At 37.6% G+C, this 21,823-nt stretch overlaps 1 protein-coding gene across 1 annotated transcript in view; it reads left to right on the forward strand.

Annotated features, from left to right (window-relative positions):
• The first annotated feature begins 2,151 nt into the window (after positions 1 to 2,151).
• CCDC73 (coiled-coil domain containing 73) overlaps positions 2,152 to 21,823 on the forward strand; it is a 53,071-nt gene continuing 33,399 nt past the window's right edge. Inside the window, exons 1-3 of the mRNA XM_048948103.1 lie at positions 2,152 to 2,411; positions 11,154 to 11,298; positions 18,604 to 18,675. Of these exons, the coding sequence (XP_048804060.1) occupies positions 2,152 to 2,411; positions 11,154 to 11,298; positions 18,604 to 18,675 (477 nt within the window). The remainder of the gene's footprint in view (positions 2,412 to 11,153; positions 11,299 to 18,603; positions 18,676 to 21,823) is intronic.

Raw genomic sequence — 21,823 nt, forward strand, 5'->3', positions numbered from 1 at the left:
AAAGTGCAGCACCCTTTCACAGAAATCATTTTCTAATTCATTTCTTAAGACTTTAAGAAATGATTGATACAGTAGTTCTTTGTGAACGATGGTTGAAGTTGTTAACCAACTTAAAAAAAAAAGAAGAAAAAAGAAATGCAGGTAACCTTGCATTTATTTGTATAGCTTTAGACAGGATTACTTATTTATGCAGGGAGACAGAGATTCATAAAATAACATGGAATGTAATGCTCATTGAAAGAGAGACAATAAGTTATACTCCCTGATTAATACATTTGATTCATACTTGAGAAAATTAACTTGTAAGATGTTCTGTTAGGAGTTTTCTTGTGCTTGTCAGCCAAAAGAGGCTGAAGGACTTGGTGGTCTCAACGGACTGACAGATCTCCCTTTCCTTGTGAAATAAGCTCTTCAAGACTGCTGTGATATGGTTGTGTTTAGTCCAGAGATTATGTGTAATAAAGCATGCTGGTTTCTAAAGTATCTGGTCTTTAACTGATTATACAAGAAGTTGGAAAGTTGCTAATCACCACTGGTTTGGTGCTTTGGTCAAAAGGCCCAAGTTCTGTGTTTCACATTTTTGATTATGAAAGATATTAGGTGAAATGATTGTAGTAATTGTGCAATAGGAGACTAAATAATAAAGCTATTGGTATTTAGAAGAGTTCTAAAGGACATAATATAACAATGCAGTGGTGGAAGTACATCATAGGAAGTACAATACAGATATGAAGACATTGCATAGGAAATGAAGTGAGCAATTGGAGATGTTTTGCAAATTCATCTAAGTGCAAATCTAGACCCTTTTTTCCAGCTAAGTGGGTTATGTTTTCAGAAATCATGTTTTCCTTTTAGAGCAATCAAAAGACAATTTGTGTTGCGTACGCTTACATGCATGAAAACATAAACACTTAGGTGCATGTTAGGCTGCAGGAATGCAGGTACAAGAATAATGGAGTAGGAAGAAGTGAAGAATAAATAATATGCTATTCAACTGATACTGCACAAATGAGTCTAGAAAAACTGTTTTGAGATGCTTTTCTTCTATATAGGTGGCTTTAACAGATTGGACTTGTGAAATCAGTTTTATAATGTTAGGAAACTAAACAGAAAGTTATGTGCTACCAAACTGCCTGGGAAATGTCTGCTTAGGATTAATTTAGAGAATTCTTTCAACCAAAAAGTATGTGTACATATTTATCATGTTAATAAAGATATATTCAATTAATTTTGAAAACCAGAGTAGAAAATTAATTTCCCTCCCACAGTCTTAATGAAGAAATAAAGAAACTAATTTCCCATTGCTGTTAGAGGGGTAATCCACTCCTTCACATATTAAGAAATTAATGTAATACATCCACTCAGCCAAAGAGTCCCTGCTTCTTCACCTGCCCCCAGTCTCTTACATCAGCTTCTTCTGTGTAGTACAATTATGAAAAAGAAAACTGAACTAAACTAACTCTTATGTTTTTCAGACATCGCTGGGCACTTAGTCTCATGCTGTTCCCAATAAAGCCATCAGTTGAATTGGGTGATATTTGCCAGTCCTGTTTTTCTACTAATAATAACAGCTTATTTGTCTACTTCATAAAAGAATTTAAAAGAATGCAGGAAAAAAAAAATTAAGGAAAAATTGTGATCGGCTTTATATTCCTATATATATTTGACTTTTCCAATGGAGTAACAAGGCCATCTTTTTGTTTGACCTTAAAGAAAGTTGTTTCTGGGGGGGAAAAAAAAAGATCAAATTATTCTAAGGTATTTGAAAAGTGTATTTGAGAGATGGTCAGGATTGCAGTGCTGGAAACTTTTTTTTTGTCTTAAGGCTGTGTTTGCTTGACTGAAGTATCTCGCAGGGCCTGGCAGCACACTTGCATTGGTGCAGCCTCTCCTTAATGTAAGGAGGCAATGTTAACGCAGCCTCAGTTTGAGGAAAGCAGTTTAGATTTGTAAAAAATACAACTGTGAACTTCGATATTAACAATGAAGACTCGTGCAGAATTTGGGCCATACCTGAAGATGTGGTTCAGTGAGTGTTGATGGAAGTCAGTGGGTGCCATTTTCCTGCTCAAGTGATGCCTCTTTGCTTCCTCTGTGTTTCCATGCCAAGTGCCATTTTGTCAGCGTGCCCCTCTGTGCCACGGTAACAAAATGGAGCAGGATATTGGTGGGAAGGGTCTTGTGGAAGTGTGTGCTGTTGCCAGAGGCGATATTCCTGCCAAAGCACAAAGCGGCGTGAGACAGGTGAGCGCTGCAGGGGCGGCTGCTGAGCGCAGCTCTCCTCAGCCCTCGTGTGGTGAGGCGGGAAGGCGTCAGTGGGCGCAGTGTGGTGGCTGCGGCCGGCTGGCTCTGCGTTTCCTTCCTCTTCCTGCCTGCTTCACCTTGCGCTGGTGGTATGTACGTGTTAATATGTACTGAGTAGGACTAGTAAAATATCTTGTCATGTCGTCTCTTGTGTATCTTAAGAGAAAAAAGCGCAGAGTATTTCTGCCTCCCCGGGTGCATGAAGCTGTGGTGTTGGACAGGGCACCCAGGGAGCAGAGAACGGCTGCCTGCGTCGGCAGTCTCTGGGAGCGCTGCTGAGGAGGAGGCAGAGCTCCAGCATTCCCTGCCTGCTGCTGTGTTTCTGAGCTCCTCTTGGAGCTGCTGAGTGGGCAGTATTGGTGGTAGGTGAAAAATGTTTGACTCAGAGAGTGGCGAGGTGCTGGAACAGGTTGCCAAAGGGCTGTGGAGGTCCTTTTTCTGGAGGCTTTTGAGGTGAGGTTGGATGGGGCCCTGGGCAGCCTGATCTAGTGGATGGCAATGCTGCCTGTGGCAGGGCGGTGGAGCTTGGTCCTTTTTCATGTCCATTCCTGCTCAAGCTGTTCTATGATTCTGTGAGCAGCTTACTTCCTTGAGGAGCTTCACCATGAGGGTCTCATAATGTTTAATAGCAGTTTGGAGTAAGTTGGGTTCAAGAAGAATTTGTGGAGAAAAAGTATTGCTCAAAGTATTCATTTGTTACGCACACTTAAGCACGTTATTTTTCTGAATACAAAACAGCTCCTTTCCAATGCTTTGGGAATATCACTATATTCCCAAATATCAGTAGTGCTGCTCTTGAGGACACTGCAGATTTCCAGTGTTTCTCCTGATTTCTCTCCAGTTCAGATTTGGCAAAGAGAGCAATTTATTCCCCTTTGTTCCCCTTAATGAGAAAAGTGCCACAGCTCAACATGGTTCTGAGTGATGCTTCTGTAACTGACAACTTTCTTTAATAATGTATTTTTCTTCTATACAGTCCTCAGTGAAAATCTGTTAGTATAGACTAATTCCTTGCTTGATGGTAGTGAGCCCCAGTATTTCCTTGTTTTATATTTGATGTAGTTATTTCACTGCTCTAACTACAGATAACTACTGGTGTACATCCTTGTGCATACATGTTTTTAGGAAACAGTTCAATAGTTCAATTTTATTCAGAGATTCCAGCTGTAATTACAGTACAGCGCCAGGCCAGCACAGTTCATTAGGTTGTCGACTAGGTGGCACTATTGTTATTAAAGAAAAAACCGTAAGCTGCTTTTTGAATCACTGTGTGCAAGACTGACAGAAAGCTGTACTGTGTTTATTAAAACAAAAAATGTGGATTGAACAGTGCCTTTATAAAAATAGTTAAGAGTGCATCAGCTAAATATTGAAAAATATTGGAATGGAAAGGTTAGCAAGAGAAGGAAACTTTAATCTTATAACCAGCACATTGCAAATGCACCCATATTTCTAATGCAATTGTCCTACCTTCCCTGAAATTTTACCTGAAATAACTTGATGTTTCTCCTTCTCTTTTGTCATCTTTCTTACTTGTGCATGAAAAACAACTAAACAAACATAGTATTGTCCTATCAAAGACAGATACAGTACACTTTTTTCTATTATTAAAGAAGGTAAGGATCCAGACAGTTCTGTGCTTGTTAGACCTTTTAGCCAACTTGCATGATGTGCGAATTTTAATCAACTTGTTTTATTTGTTTTCTTTTAATGCCTGGAAGATTATAAATTTTCATCAAAAGAATTCTTAAGGAGAGGAGAGGGAATGCAAATCTAAAGCAAAGTAGTTCTTGGACAACTAGTTCAGTTCTCTTAAATTTCATCCAGAATTCAACAGGAGGCAATACAAACTGGGGAGTACCAGACAAAAGTTTAAACTGTAAGTTACGTTAACTGCAGCTCCATGTTTGTTACTCACTGGATTCTGATCCAAAAAAGCTGTGTTGGAGCACTGTGATGATTGATTGAAATGCCTATGGTCACTTAAAATCTCATCTTACAGATGAAATAAAATAGAATCTCACTTAGAGGAACTTTCCCATGTGCTTTCTGGGTCACTGGTTTGGTTCTCTCAGGAATGTGTTTGGTTCAGTTTGCCTCACTTTCGTTTGTGTACGCTGTACAGAGGTGCAACAAACAGCAGTTTGTGCTTTATTAAGGTTGTAATGTTGGCCTACTCTGTCCCCATGCTCTGGATACCCTACTTTCCTTTGACAGAGGCAACTTGAGAACAAGTTCACAGCTCCCAGAGTGAAAATCTTTGCTCACTTTGAATGTAAACAAATGTAGTTGAATTTGAGCCAGAAGCTTTGAATAGTACAGATGAGGATGTCTTGCTGTGACTAGGGCTGGTTTATTTGCTTGTTTTTTCCCTTGGGAAAGAGGAAACAACAGCAGGTTCAAAAATCTTTCTTGGATAGAATGTGCTGACTAATGGAGTATCTATTACATGGAACAAAGCTGTTATTTTAATTCTTCATCTGTTAGAGCAGTGAAGAGTAACATCTTTCCTTCCATTAGGAGCTAGCAATACGTTAAAATGGCAGTCTTAGGTTCAGAATTTGTCATGAGCCCTCTGAATAATTCTGTCCTGTTTTAAGGTAAATTAATAAAAGCATAACCTAATTTTATTAAGTGTGGAAAAATGAAATAGAATAGACACAACAAAATCTTATTAATCTATCAATAAAGATGGATTGTGTTCTCCCCAAAAGCCTCGAAGCAGCCTGGTTCCACCAATCCCTAAGGTATACTGTCAAAACATAAATTGCGTGCTGATAGGAATGTTGTACTTGACTCTATAAAAAGCAACACATGATCCAAATTAGTGCTCTGGGCTAATTTAAGAATCCTGTAGTTGCAAGGTCAAGGAGAAGAATTACTGTTCTCTTCCATTTAGTAGAGGAGAGTTACAACTGGACTTTTATGTATTATCAATAAATTAGTGAGCTGGAAGGACCCTTTGCCTGACCTAGGGCAGCTGTTCTTAAATGGTGTATGTTCCCCAAATTCACATCTGTGTAGTGAAGGGATAAGAAACATTCTGTGGTATTTTTGTATGAATTAACATTTATCCAGAATCAAAATCAGTGTCAAGTGGTACTTCAGTGTTAGTGCATTACATTGACAGTGCTGCTTGGCTTTCTATAAAATTCAATAAATCAGAGTTTTCTGCATTGGAAAATTGCAAGTCTGCCCCATGCTTTGAATGATTTTTACTTTAAGGTAATCCAACTACAGGTATCTTAGATTTTTTTGTTGTTGTTGTTTTCTGTTGTTTTTTTTTTTTTTAGCATTTCTGGAGTCCTATTTCAATATTACTTTGTCATAAATAACAGCAAATCCTTGCTCAGCTGGTTGTGTTGCTATCTGCTGCACTTTCTGAAAGGCAGTGTTTTTCCTAAAGGGGTAGGGGTGTTGGACGATGTAGGATAAAAGAGAATTATTGCAATGTTCTACTGAAAGCAAAAAATGCCTTTTCTATAAATCTCTAAACTAAAAAATGGATTAAGATAATATCAAATATAACTGCATAAAATAGTTTTCATCCAGTAAAGTCTTAAAAATAAATAACCCTACCCATAGAATTTCTCCAGATCTAATCTGGGAAAAAAGAACACCATCACACACAAGTGGTAGGGAGGGTGCTGTCTACAAATAATGTTTTGTCAATTACAGCCTTTAATATGCTGTAGTTCTCTTGATCCAGTAAAATAGATGTTAACTCAGATAAATATTTAAATGATGGATTTGGAGCAAGTCTACAGCTCTTACCTGGTGTAGCTTATTTTAGTCTTGTCATCTTGTTGCCTCTATGTAGGAGATGTACCAAACTGTCTTACTGTCCAAGTCTTATGTCACTGTGTCAGTAGGTTATCTTCTCATAGTGGAATCCCATCTGGTTTATGCAACCAAGGTGTGAGACAGGCTTGATGATTGGAATCTGGAGAATGGTGAGCACCTGCTTCCTTCCCCGCAGGCACAGTACTTCGTACATCTTCACAGAGATTCTGGGCTCTGTAAAGGCCTTTTTAAGGCCAATTTGGTACACCTGAATGCTTGTTACCTAATTTCTAGTCAATTTGTAATAGAAATTAAGAACTTGTCGGGTATTTTTAAAAGAAGATGGCAATGGGTTAGTAAAATCTGTTTTTAATTTTCTTTGCAATGAAAGCAGGTATTTCAACAGTGTCAAAAAAGAGTCCTCAGAAAGAGAAAATATATATGTGAGGCATTATCTTCTAACAGATCATGCAGTACAGTTAAACTCTCTTGGGCATCAGGGATTGTAGAAGCAATGCTGTCCTCTGCCATGTGATTTTATTTTGTCTGTCTTTTTAATGTCAGTAACATCTCCTTTGGTCAGGGAATTATTTGGTCAGTGTCTTATTTGGTCAGCATTCTATTCTTTACTTGATTGTAAGAAAATATGCAGTGTGCTTGTTAAACATTAAGCTACCTTATGGTTCCACTGCATTGCTGACATCTTGAAATTACAGTAACAGCATATTCAGATTTAAATTCTAGCCCTTGACTTGCTGTGACTGTGTGCATGTGGATGCTTTATGTATCTGCAGGAATTTCTTTCAGTTGGTGCTGGGTTGTTTCTTTTTCTTTGCAAATAGTCACAGACACATTTCTTACAGTTAAAATGGTAAATTTATGGGGCCGCATCCAACGCTTAGGGGTGGTGGAATTGTTTCTTATCATCAGTGTCTCCCCATGAGATGGGGTAGCCATATTGTGGTCAGTCCTTGGATCAGAAGTCGCTAATGAAGGTAAAGCTTCTTTGCTGATGTCTTTGATTCCTGTATTTCACCAAGTATGGAATTTGATGCTTACATTTCAGCTCATCTCCTCCTGCATGCAAACGCTTTAAACATAAAGGTCTGATTTTCTTAATGCTATCCTTTATGTGTCTGTGTATCTGTAAATACCTTTAAACAGGTAAGTGACAATAATTATACATCGGGGATGATACGTACTAAGAACTGATGCAACCTTAGCTAAAATGCCATGAATTACCCTGTTTCTAAGCAGCCACTCAGTGTGCTACTAGAATACTGTTAAAGGGTTTTATTTAAAAAATGAAATGAAATAAAAAGATCCCAAAATTAATTCTGCACACATACAATGCTCAGAAGCATTGAGTTGAATGGCACCAGGAGGAACGTCCTTTAAAGTAGTTCTTTTTAAAGGTATTGCTGTCAGTTGCACTTCTGGTGTTTGAATGTTTTAGTTAATATCAAAACCTCCAGTTGTTATTGTGGTAAAATGATAGTGTGAAATTGATGCTGTTATAGTATAACAATAAGGACGTGACTCATGTATTTTATGTACACATGCATTCAACTGTAGTGACAAATGGCTTCATGCTGAGTGATTAAATGCATATTAGCATTTGCCCTAGGCATTTGATTATTACCATCTTTACTTCATTACATTACTACACTGTATGGCCGTATAATTTATAAGATAATACAGACATCACTTTGTTGCTGATAGGAATTATTCTGTTTTATGGATGGTGTCCTTTAATTTTGCCTTTCATGGATTATAAAATTGGTTAATATCTGCTGAAGTGAATCACTGGAGAAGCAAATAAAGATGTTGGCCTCGGGTCACAGTGTCATTTGTGATACTGGCAAAATCTTACAGCCTCATTTATCCCTGTACATGATTGATAACACCATGGGTTAAATGGAGAAAGCTTTGCTTCCATTAAAGGATCATCATGAATGAAGACCTCCCACTTAAAAGTCAGGCATGATGAGAAGACAAGAGACTATCTACAGGTCAAATTAAATAACTTAAATAATTTAAGTGGAATGACAGTGTAATTTGTTCATTCTGTGTTATTACCCTGACCCCTATCAGGCTTATGGGCTAACTTACTTTCTGGTGTAGGGTATTTAAGATGTAATTTTTAATAAGTGCTTTTCGAAGTATAGAAAGCCCTTTATGGCACTTAAAATTGTGTTTAAATGGATTTTATAATGTGCTTTTTAAAAAGTAATTTTTGTTCTTATTTTCTTGAGCACAAAGAGAAACACAGAAAAGCAACTGCAGTAAATGCTTCAAGTGTAGAACTTTAATCATTTTCACTTGTTAATTTTTTAGAATTTTGGGGGTGCATTTTCCAGAATGTTTTTTGTATTTTGAAAGTATTCTGACAGATAGCAGTTGTTGAAGTAGTATCTACTTAATTAGGAATATCTCTAGTTGCACAAGAACTGTTTTTGTGCTCGCTCTGTTGAAAGGACACTCGTTATTTATCACGTGTTTGCAGAGTATTTGTAGACAGCTGTGTTAATGTATCAGAATCGGGCATTTAATGAGTATATGTTATCTTTAAGTATTTAATGTTGTGCCTTCATTATCACATTTGGTATGGTTTTGTTTCTTTCAAGCATAGTGCGAAGCACTTAGCAGGTAACAAAGTTCTCTGATGGAGGAGACCCCAGGAGTGTCAGCGCTCAGCTCAGAGGGGAGGGAACTCATAGAGCACACGCTGAGCCCTGCAGTTTTCAGCAGTGGGCTGTGAAGCATTTTGTTGCAGCCTTAGAAAAAGCAGCCCGAACTCCTTGTGGCAGAACCAGTACAAATTGCACAGGAGAAAATGGAACTTTGCAGTGAGGGGATGGGGGAAGTCTCAATGAGCTTCAGCCAGGAAAGCCTTTATCCTTACTCACTGCTTTAGGGAGGAGAAGGCTTGCTTGTCCAGTGCTCCTGCTGAGCTCAGTGAGCTGAAGGAAAGCCCAGGGATGCCTGAGGCCTCTTGTCCTTCATTCCTTAGAGTGTAACGTTGGCTTGAAAATATTTCCCTAAGAAAGCAGTTCCCAAATGTGATGGGAAAGAAAATCACAAACCCCAGTTTAGGGTTGCTTTAGGTCAACTGCTGGTTGACTTGAATGGAAAAACTGAAATTCAGATGCACCCAACTTGGTAGGTTGAGGGCCTGAAATAGGCCATCGTTTTTCCATGTCAAGATTTTACACAAAAACAGTTATTTTTCATCCCCTCTGGTAAAACAGAATTCTGGGATTCTCCATGTGGTAGCAGTACTGCCCCATGAAAGCCCATTGCTTTGGGATCCCTGAACTCCAGTGTGGAATTGGAGCTGACAGGAGCAGAATTAGAGCACGTGTCATGTCTTAACGTTTTATGCACAAAATCTTACCCTACAGATCAGAATATGGGATGATTCCAATTTGAAATTAACATTTAATTTACTGTGCATGGTGTTCTGTTATTAGTCTTGCAGCTATGATAACTTCCCAGTATTTGATACAGCATTAAAAATGTTTGTGCGTTGTGAATTACTGGTGCAGCATCTATTGGTAAGGAACAATGTTGAGAGCCTGGAAGAAAGAATTGCTAAATACATTTGGGGGCCTGATCTAATTGATTTACTTTAGCTAAAAAAGGTCTTTTTTAATATTAAAAAATTACTTAACAAAAAAAACAAACACCCTCACAAGTAACAAAATAGGCCTATGTTGCCTAAAATGCTGCAGATTGGCCACAACACGTGTTCTGTGCATGTTGATACAAGAGACTGGCTGCCCAAAGTGGTAACTGTATGTGGCTCTTATTGGATCCCTATTCATCTCTTCTCCCCTAGAAATCCTTCAAACATACACATTTAGACACTGAAAAAGAAATTTAAGTAACTGTTTCACATTGAGTAATAAACAAATATCAGTAAATATTAGTTATGTTTTAAGGTGGAAGACATAAATGAGCCAGATCTTTTCTTGTTTTTAGCAAAAACGTGTTTTCAGTAACTTAGTTGATATAACTTCTTGTGGTGGGGCAACTGAACAGGGAATCAATCTATTACCCGTGAGCAAGCAGCTTAAAGTTGATCTATGTTAGGGTTTTATTTAGACAACAGCAGAAAAAGCGGCGAGTCCTGATTTGTAGTTGTTATGGCCCCATGATACAGACCAGGTCTCTGCTCTTCCTGCAGGAATTCCTTCCCAAGAGCTCTGTGGCAGTGGCCAGGTCAGTCGTAACTCCTGTGCCCTGCCCCTGCCTCTTCAGTGCTGAGCGTACGGAGCGCGTCCCAGGGACGGGAGAGTGTGCGGAAGCAGTGCGTGTTACTGGGTTAATTCAGGTGGGCTGTTGGGCATTTGTTCTCAAACGAAATATATAAAGTATGGAGAGTGCATTTTGTAAATCAAATGCTGACTGAACTGACAAAAGTACAATAATGATCCCTGATGTCACTAACAAATGAGCTTTGTCCCTAGAGATGCGTATGAAAGTGAGTGCAGCTCCTTGCTTGACTGCAGTTGATGGAACTAGTTCAGAGCCCAAACATCAGTACTAGATCTCATGGGAATAGAAGGGGAAAGTTTTCTTCTGAAAGGTCAAAGTCAGAAATCCCAAGTATTGTCATTTGGAAGATCTCCTTCAAAATTGAGCCTGAATTATTATTTTTGAAATCTCAAGCTGGGGAAAATTATGCCTTTCAATGGCCAGATGTATTATTTTCTGTACCTTCATGCCTGCATAGGGCAGTAGCTCTGGGGACAAATAAAGTTCTACTTTATGCTCACTGTGGTCTTCATTTAAAACAAAAATCTAAGCTCAAAACATAGAAACAAGTAAATGAATATTGTGAATTGATGGTAGAGCTGGTGGGTTTTGTTGGTTTTTTTTTTTTGCTTTTTTTTTTTTTAACAGTACCATATGTTAATTTAAAATGGAAATGTAAAAGATTGCATAATGGCTTTAACAAGTAGTTTTACTATTTGCAAAATGTATTTATTTGCATTTTTCTTATCGTTTGAATATCCTCTTCAAGATCAACTAAAGAGAAAATGTACATTTTTCCATTGCAGACAAGCCCTAAGAATGGATGAAGACCTTAAAATGCAGCCGCTGGACTCCACTCTTCAGAGTCCATCAGACACATTGCTCTTCATTCGTCTCTTGGACTTCAAAACAAGTTTATTGGAGACTATAGAAGAACTGCGTATAAGGAGGGTAAACGTGTTTATATTGTTTTGAATGTTTTAATTTTGTTTTCCTGCCTATCATCATAGAAAATGTTGCAGAGGTATGGCTCAGTTTCACATTGTATTTTAAGGACTTCACCTACTGTAATTTTGTTTTTAAAGTTGCACGTCATTAAGGCAGTGACTGTAACTGAAATTTTCTGTAGGTTTTACAAGGAAACACTTGCACTGTGCAGAATTAATTCTGAAATTCACCACGTTTGATCCCTAGACTCTTGCCCCAGTGGCAATGTTTAGCCTTGCCTATTTATTTTTCGTATTAAAAAGTCTGTAGGGTGTAACTGGCATGATAAGTACAGGAGTGTACCAGAAGGTGTTAGCTAAACTTCATTTACACTGGTTGCTTTTGTGCTGTGTTTGCTGTTTTAATCCCTTTGGTTGGAGTCTGTTTAGTGTCATAAAGCTTGATCTTTGGGGATAGTTCTGTTTGGTCTCTTTTGCGTCTGCCATATTACAGGAGCAAGTGACTCATTTTAGTCAAGGTTTTCTCAAGAAGGTAAGTGATTTTCCTTGGTTAAGTGAGTCTTTACTTTCAAAACTGATGTTAATGCTGTAGCAGAAATGCGAAGTCACAGCTTGAAGCAGTGATGGAGCACCTGGTGGGAAGGCAGGGCCAACCAGGGGAGCTCAGGTGTGTGCAATGCACTGAGTGATTGAAAGGCATGCAGCCAGGATCCACCTGTTCCCAGACCTCATTTAAGGGTTGGCAGTGGAGGCAAGGGTGTCTTGCTGGAGATCCCTGCCCACCTGCAGCCTTCTGAAGGTAAACAGTGTCTTTCCTTTGTTTCTGTGCCCATGGCTGTTGCATCTGAGCAAATCCTTACTTGCTGCAGCCTGGGTCCTTGCTCTGCTGTCACTGGTGCACTTCTATTGTGTTACAAATGCCGAGAGCCAATTTCATAGATAAGATGTCACTCAGTTTCTAAAATGCCTGTACCTTCCTTCATCCTTAAAATTATTTTACCTGCTTTTAATTAGAATTGTCAAAAAAAGCTGATCATTTGACAGCTACTCAGTCTGAGAACTTAAAAGTGTCTCTGCATGCATTGTATTGGCTTTAATGATGAATTTAGGGCTGCTTGCTTAGTATCATTGAAAATTGGAATAAAGAACTTCGACATTATGAACAACTAAGGGTTATGAAATGATATGGCCATGCATAGTACCTCTTTTTTTTTTTTTTTTTAAGTAGAAATCTTATGAATGTTCTTGCTTTCAAATGATTCCACAAGATCCTTTCCTGAATTTAGATATAAATCTGGTACAAATCCAAGGGTTATTTTATGAATTTATAATCAGCACTGAGAAAAAGCCAGTGCGTGCTCCAAAAGGTAGTGCTTACTCAGAGTTATAGTTCTTGTTTTGCACTGTGCTGGTTTTCCTACAGACAAGAACAAACACCTTAATTAAAACATTGTCACCTGCTAAACAGGCAAATGGAGTTAAAGCTCTGCTGTTTCTTGCTTCTCTTGGCTTTTTTTTTTTTTTTGTTCCCCTGAAGTTGCTTGGGTGGATCTTCATTAAATTCAGTAAATTAAAATCTTCATTAAATGCTGTCCAGTGGAGGCAGCACAGCCAGGTGCTGTGGGGTTTTCTCTCAGTTGAGTCTATGACCTGTGGCCTGACCTTAGAGGAGTAATCTTACATCTGTTTGCTTCTGTTTCTCTTCCTGTTGTTGGCCTTGTCACTTAGACAGGATTCTCTTCACAAGGGGAACTAACGTGTATTTGTGTTTAATAAGCTGCCTTGCACTGTTGGTTATACTGCAGTGTGAACTCAAATTTATAAAAATAAATTTGCAGATGAAACAGTCAGTGCAAAGCTTGACAGATTAAAAATAAAACAACCATTAAGTACTAAAATATTTTGAGGGACTTGTTTTGGTCCAAACTTGATACCATAGGATTAAGTCAAGACTTTTTCAAATGTGCTTATTTAAATAAACGTGTTGAGTTACTTCCTTTGTTTCTCACTTTTCTTTGCTAAACATATCACTGTAATTAAAGTCTCCAAAGTAATTTAGAGATTTTACTCATAATTTTAAATTCTCTGAGTAATGACTGCTTTGCCATCTTAGATATGAAATCCCATTTATTGTCAGTGGTAGCTGCATTTATTCTAGGCACTGTGGCTTAAACTACTGTACTCAGTACAGCTTCACTTTATTCCTTACTGTTAAGGCTGTTAATAGAGTATTTCTTCCTAGTATGACTTTTTTTTTTTTTTTGTAGCTTTTAACTTCATAATTCTGTTTAAATTATTATTCCTGCTTCCTCCAGGAGTAGAGTTTAAATGTCCTTTTCTCTATTTGCTACTCTAGCTGTCCCACTCAACCAGCACCGGTCAACCCAGTGATTCTTTTGTGGTGGAGCTCTTTCTCTTTGTTCCAGAGTCTCTCAGTGTTGCTCTGCAATCAGCTGGTTTCATTCTGTTGAGTAATATGAGGCAACTCTTTTCTTAATAGATAAATGTCATTTATTTAACAGTATAAAGTCTCTGTGCAGTAAGTGAAACTGGAAGGCTCTTGTGTTTCCTGAAGTACAGATAGGAAGCTGACCGTGCATTTGAAGGCAAAGGTTATGAGTTACAAGGAAGCTTAGATGCTGTGTATTGAATAGGTTTCTTTCTCCAGATGGAGTAAGAAGCATGTGAACATAAATCAAGGATTTATTTGCACAGAAATGTTTTCGTAGCATGCAATATGGGCACCTTTGGTAACAGCTGAAGCAACATTGGTGATCAGTTGAACATAGAGAAGATGAAATCTTAGTGCTGATTTTAAAAAATGTACTAAAGCTTTTCTTGGATGCAAAAGGCAAGCTGCAGTGACCCGCTTCCATGCCTGAGAACCTGCGGTGGCCTTTCCTGAACGTTGACTGAAACATCACAGCATTAGTACTGTTGATCCCCTAACTTGTTTCTTGGCTCCGTAAGGCCTGATGCTTTAATGCCATCATGTTCAAGGGTACCTGAGCTAGCCCACTCTAGAACAGAGGTGTATTTGCATGTGCTAGCACAGCCAACTGATGGATTTAGCACTGCTTTGCAGGTAATATGGGCAAGTGGGGTTCGGTATTGAGATGCAAATTGAAACCTGGAGGTTAGTACTTAAAAATGCCATTTATACTCAAAAGATAAACTGGTGTTTGCCATTAAGGAAGTTGATGAAACCATAAGCTTACTTATCAGCAAGAGCAAACCATGAAGTCTAAGCTTGAGTTAGTGGAGATATTAAAACATTCGTGGGCTTGCCAGCTATGATCACATTGGTTATACTGTATCTGGACCTAAAATGGCAGCAACTAACCCCATGCTACACCTGCTTTGAGGGGTGGTCTGTGAGAGTACAGCCTTCGAATGTGGAGGATGGTGTGAAGTTAAAAAGGGCACCAGAGGCACCTGTGGTAGCTATGTGGAGTGTTCAAGTGAAACAATCGTTTAGTGGCCAAAACTGTGAGATTGAGTGAAACTGTTGCAGAAATAAATGTGTCTGTTTTGTTTTGTGCCCTGGTGGTGTGTGGGAAGGAGGTATTCAAGTCAATAAGCACTGTTAGCTTATAACTCCTGTTAGCAAATGTCTTTTGATTAGGAATTTATTATTTGAAGTTGGAGATAAGACGCTGAGTGCCAGTTAAGAATTTAAAGATCCAACTACAGATAAACTGCCACATGATGGGCAGAGCAGTGAAAAGTTTTCAAAGGAAAACAGATGACTGGGATATATCCCTGTTTCTTTGCTCACGTGAAGAAATAGTTGATAGTGTGCTTCTGAAGAAGGACAGTATCTGAGACTAAATTGCATGTGTATGGCTACTGAAGGTTTTTACTAAGTGTCATAGCTATGAAGAGCCAAAAATGTAACGTCACAAATGAAAACTGGAATCAAGCTGTGATATTTTTCTCTGCCTTTAACATTTGTCCTGGGATCAAAACTTGACACATTTCTTTGCAGTCTTCTAAAAGTTTGACTGTTTAGTTCATGGAGGATATTCTAATTATAGCATGAAACAATCATAAACTGTAGTTCCTATGAGTACTATTTGATTGAGCTGCATGAGAAATTGGCTGTGCAATTTCGTAGGAGGTAGGTTATGAGTTTGAAAAAGATAATAAAAGTACCTAGGAGCAGTTTTGGCTGCTTGGACATGAGCCAGCTGTACTCTGTTCCTAAATCTGTTCAGGGTCAGGAATCGAGGGGGCTTGACCAATCCACAGCCCGTCTTGTAAAACTGCAGCCTGAAGCAAACACTTTAACCAACGCTTGACACTTTCCAAAGGTTATAACGAGTAAATAAACCATCAAATGACTCCTCTTTTATTGTTATGGTAGTCTTTTTATAAAAACCCTTAAATCCATGTAGTCCTAAGGCAGCTAATAAAAAATGAGCACTTTTAAGGTTTTGTGGCTTTTTGATACCTCATCAAAGTTATATACGGCATTATGCTCCCAAGTATAACAAAATGTTTTTCTCCTATTAAACAGCTGTTGGAACTTCTTAAGGGAAAAAAAAAAAAGCACTTCACAAGTTTTAAAAGCTTTCACTTCAAAATGGGGAAACTATAAATGTCCTTAGAAAGAAGTAAAAATGATGGATAAGGCTTATAATTGTTAGCGATTTCACATGAGAACACTTTCAGCATATAATTGTCATTCTCACTTTGAGTATTTACGATGTTTATTGTTTTTTTCAACAGTAGTTACGTATATGTACACATTTTTGAGAGCTTGCAGGTTTTCCATTATAATCTGGGAGTAAGTTGGAGGAGTGTTGTTCACATAGAGAACTTCAGTTCTTGTCCTCTCTAGTATTCAAAGCAAAGGGCTGAATTGAAATGGAATTTAATGCAGTTTTCAGACTTTATTTAGTTAAATGTAAAGGGCTCAGTATAGATGCAGTGGTGACTATTTATCAGTGGGCTTTAAAATGTGACATGCTGTTTCCTAGATCAATTGTAAAATGTTAAATTTTAGTGTCCTCGTTAAATTTTAAAATATTTAGACACTTTAGAACAGAAATGGTGTATGCGTGTACTTGATTACAAATAATTTGTAAATCCTGTTTTTTTACATGAAGCCTTTTTGTTAGTTTGTAATAAACCAACTTCTGTTTTTATCTTTACTAAAGGCTTGGTAACTTATTGATATAAGCCATCCCAGTTGATTTGAATGTAAGTTTGCTTTGTCAGGAATTAGTAACACTGATGTATGTTCTGCTGCTGCCCTTTAAAATATTCCACTCTTTTCCCTTTATTTCATGGTAAGTTTAATGTGGATAGATACTGGTTGCTCTCCAACAACCATTGAAATCAGTGATATTTTTGCCACCTCCTTCTCCCAGCTTAATTGCCCACTGCATGTGCAGGTGTCTGCACACGGGTGGAGGGGAAGGATCACTTTTTTTACAGACTTACAATGTACAAAACTTCTGCTAATGATGCATTGTTTTAATAGCATTTCTTGCCTAGGAGCTTAAACTGCTTAAGATTGCACTTCTGTAAGAAGCTATAAGTCAGCCTACTCTGTTTTTAGGAGAATATCTTACTATTTATTGTTTATAAATGAGTAAGGGAAAACAATCATTATAACTGAAGTATGATTTGTGAAGACAGAACTGAGGCACTGTTACTTTTTCCAAATTTTAAATGTATTTCTTACACTAAGTCTTGAAAATCTTTAGGTTTCTTCTCTATCTATAACCTCTTGGTACATAGTAGGGAAATAAAAGCTAAAAAACGTAGCTAGTTCTCTGTGAAACAGATTTTAATTTTAAATACGTGTTTGGTATTTTCTGTGTAAGGTTCACATGAGTTTTGAGGTGTGCTTTTATATCCAGCATGTAACTCTTACTTAGGAGGAGCATCTTGTGCATGAAAGCGTATGTTACATCTTGGCACACATCTGCTTGCTTACTGTATGTTAAATAAGGACATCAGTTTTCATCCTGGGAATTATAAAAGATGTCAGTATCAAAAGCCTGTGTTTAAATCATCTTGGGACCTGTTTTGCCATTTTATTACCATTGATTATGTAATGAGACTATTAATCAAATACTACAGTAGGTGAAAAAATGTTGTAGAATCTTCTTTAAACAGCCATGCGCGAGTTGAGGCACTGCAAGTGTCCTCTTAAAAGCTTAACGCTTTCATTTGCACAGGATTTAGGAGAGAATTGTATTTCTGAACGCTTGAATTACCTGCTTTGGGACAGGAACTGTCTTAGATCTTTAAAGCATATTCATTGTTTGGCTGTATGGAATAGGAGAGCAGTGTGTTGCTTATAATCATTTGTATCTAAGGTGTTGATGCCATTGTTGTTGTTTTTGGGAGGGGACTTGTTCTTCCTTTCAGCACTGTGTTTGTAAAAGGAGGACAGCGCTTGTGAGAGAAAATAAAAATAACACACAGGGGAAACTGATTCCTCTTAGGAGAATCTCGTTTTAGTGCCAGAATGTTTCAGGAGAACAGTAAATTGTTCACAGTTGTGATTACAGCAGGTATATCTTGTTATCACAGTAATAATTAGATTCTTGACAAGGCAGTTGTCTAAGAACAGGTGATGTAGCACACCTCCCGAATGGCTGCTGCTCCATCTCCTGGATGGTGGAGAACCTTTGGCCTTTAGTCATGTTCTTTGCAGGTAGCTCACCTTATCAAAAATGCAAGTGATTATCCAGGAATTCTTTCCAATTTTTGTATCAGTCTGGTAGGTCAGAAGACTTACTGGCACATAAGATTGCAATGAATGTTTCACTTTCCATTATAACGATGTGATTGCTGAGAGATGTCAAAAAAGAAAGAAAAAGGGGGGATAAAAAGAAGAGATTTAGTGCTCTGAGTCAAATCATTGTGCAGTCATTAAGGTATCCCAAAGATTCTGATTTAGCTGTGATTATTTGGCATTGATTAATTGACTAGTCAGTGGCTTCCTTCATCAGGATGTCCAATCACTTTCCAGCTGTGAAGTTGAGTCTGTTTTGTTGCCTTTGAGCCTGGTTTTGTTGTAAGGTGCAGAACAGAAGACATATGAAGAGTGGGCTGCTTCTGTCAATTAAGAGCTGGGATCCTAGTTCATGATGTTCTGCTGTTCACATCAATCTGTTATTAATTCAGCTGTTTCAGTCAGAAGACTTGCAGACCTGTTTCCTTCTGGTTGTGCAGTATATAAGCACGGTGTACAGTAACTTCTGTGTACTGGATTGTAAAGAAGGAGCAGTAAGAGTAGACAAACTATGTTGGTGTTTGATTTGTAGGTGACTGTCTTATTTTTAATTAGGAAACGGAGATCAATTATGAAGATCAATTAAGTAAAATTGTTGTGGAGAAACAAGAACTCGAGTGGCAGAAGGTAACTTTTATGTGATTTTTGTCTTTCAGCTGCTGAGATTTGGTTTTAAGATAATACTAATTTGGATTGTGGCTCAATACAATTCTTAAGTCTTTTTGTCACTTACAATTGTGAAATGTGGTAGACAATAGTTTGTCTAGCCATGCTGTAGCTTTAGTATTGATTTTAATTGTGCTCAATTTAAAAATCTGCTTAACAAAAGAATCTCATCATAATATTTGGCACGACTGGCAATCTTTGGTCAAAAGGGTGTTAATATTGAAGCAATGGAACACAAGGGAACTTGACACAGTAACATGGGGGAAGCTACATAGTAACAGCTCTGTGCTGTGCCTGGCTTTGGCTAGTGCCACGGTCATTGCACAAACAACTTGTAGTATTTTGACTGTTTTTTTTCTCTAATATTTGTACATGTTTATTTTTTTTAACAGTAACTTACAAGGTAGATATACTCAGAAGTTTGTCACCCTTACTCAGAACAAAGTTTTTGGTGCAGTGCCTAACATTCTTTTTAGGGTAAGGGTTCCTGAGGTTATGCTTTCATAGGAAATCCGTTCCTTTCTCAAATACAGTCAAACCTATGACCCTTGGCACTGGGTCACAAGATAAAAGGCTTCACTCTGTATATTTTATGATCACAGAAAAAACAATAACTTCAGCTCTATCCTTGATCTTGGGATCTTTAACATCTTAGTAGTAAAGGAAGACTATTTCTTCTTGGAGTTCATCCTAACCATCTTAAATTAATAATCCCAATTATGTGCTTTTTTTCCCCAGAAGATATATATGTGCACACAGAAACAGGAAACATTTTATATTTATAGGAGCAGCAGTGCTTTCGATTTGTAACCTTTCTTTGCTTTCCTTAACATAGCATTGCAGTCCTTAATAATCAGGGTTCAAAAGGGGTGGTTCTGTTCTTTCCCAGACCTTAACAGCTATTTACCATTTGTAGAAAGATGGGACTTACAGTTAGCTAGCTGAAATCATTTTGTTGGCTTTTTTTTTTTTTTTTTTTGATGCTTGGATTTTAATTTGCGTATGGCAAACCCAATGTAAACAATGACTTGTAGGTTTTAGGGACTTGAAGAGAGCACTTATGTCAAACTCTGGAGCTTCAAAGGAACAAGCTGATATGTGTTTCTGATTCTGGAGATTTAAGTGAGATGAAAATGCTAAGAAGTATGAAATTTAACTTGAATTTGTGACCCAGTTGTTTCCAAATGCGGAATCATTGACAGTCAAAGTTCAGTAAGCAGACAGCTGCTCCTCTGGACTTTTCAAATATTCTTTTATATTTTTCCTTCAGAGATGCCTTTCTGCCAACATTTCTGTGGTTCAGTATGCATTCTGTTTTATCTTAAACTTAGTGAACTGATTTCAAATAGAGAGAACGTAAGAGAATTTTCTGATTTAAGACAGAAATTTGCTTTCAAATTGTAATATTAGTTTTAAGAACATTGCTGCTGCTGTTGGGGGGAAAAATACTAAAGTAGGGAAAATCAGTGGACAAAATCTTTTTAATCTGGTAGGTATACTCATACTTACTGTGGAATCACAATATCAAAGGTGATTTTGCTTGTACATTTAAGAAAGTCACTTTCTTTATATCCTGTGCATCACACATGTGGTGTGCAAAACACTAAATTTTTGAGGTAGCTATGTACAGTCACACCACTTAGTAGTGTTAGGTAGGGGTTTTTGTTAAAACACATCACTTGAATGTACAAGAGAAGGAAAAATGCAGTATCTATTGAAGAATTCAGTAATACTTTTATCAGGTTATAAATTACATCAGTAACAAAGTTGTATAGAAGATGACAATTGGGTTAAAGCAAATTTATATTCCAGTAAATTATGTCACTGGCTTGAATTTCTATAGAAGTATCATCTTAATTTGGCAGTACTGTGGTTATAAAATCTCATTATTCCTGTGGTGGGTAGGATTAATACTCAAAGAATACTTGATTTGCTGGTACTCCTGGATCATTTCTGGATTTTGAGCATAGTTGGTATGCTCTTTACCCGTTAATAATTCATGTTGTGTGTATTGTTTGATAGATGCAAATAAGAACCTTCTGAAAATATCTCACAATGAATGTGTACGTGAATATAAAATGGTCTGCCTTCACAGATTTCCTTCATACTCAGGTCAAAGAATGCGAGCCCTCACTTGCAGAACTCAAAAGTAATGCCTGTTTGCTGCAGAATCTAACATTGTTTGTATCTGAAAAACTCAATCAGGGGAGAAGAAAATGGGCTTCTCACATGTTAAATGAATTATCAGTTTAGTTTTTCATTTGTCACTCTTTAATAGTCTGAATTTGTGTTTATTTTTGTGCCAGCTATTGCATAATCATTGTTTCACAGTAAGACTTCCTAGCTAAATGCTCATCTGCATTTTGTGATAGTTGTTCTTGGCTGCCTTTATTATTTTAAGTAGCAAGAGCTTCAAAAGAAGATCTAACAAAGATATCTTCATATTACTTCCCCTAGGTTGTGTTTTTCCTGTCCTGAGCATAGGAGTGTGATATTTAAAGGCTTAAAGGCTGCCAACTTGCAGAGTGGAGTATTAGTGTATGAGATTCTGATATAAAACAGTAGCAAACACAAAAATAATAGTTTATCTTCAACTCATTTTCTTGTGTGCATATTTTTTATGTGTGAGTAAAGCCAGGCAGCAGGATAATTAAAGTAGGAAATCTTACCTTATGACCTTATGCTTAGTTTGTTCTGTCGTCCTTCAGCTCTTTTATGTGGCTTGTTAAACTACTAAAATTTCTCTGGAAAATAGAGTACATTTTTTTAAATGGAGATGAAAATTAATATCCTGTTATGGCTTTTTGAGCTGCATGAAGGTACTGTCATAAGGTGGCAATGGACATTGGATTGCTTCTGTATCTTGGTGGGATTGGTAAGAATTGCACTTAGAAGTTCCAGCAGGACGTACCTTTTAGAGGTGATAACTGCTGCCAACTAGAAGAGAGGCCACTGCTGAAAAGATGGTTACTGGTTAACAAATATCTTGTCTCATCCTCAGGGTTTGCTTTCAGTCAGTGATGTCTTCCTAAAGTTATGTAAGAGAACTACTGTTTTTCTTAAAAGACCATGTATACATTTTGCTGTAAGATTATGTTTAAAGGATTGT

The sequence above is a fragment of the Lagopus muta genome, chromosome 6 (assembly GCF_023343835.1).
Source record: "Lagopus muta isolate bLagMut1 chromosome 6, bLagMut1 primary, whole genome shotgun sequence".
Taxonomy (NCBI): Eukaryota; Metazoa; Chordata; class Aves; order Galliformes; family Phasianidae; genus Lagopus; species Lagopus muta.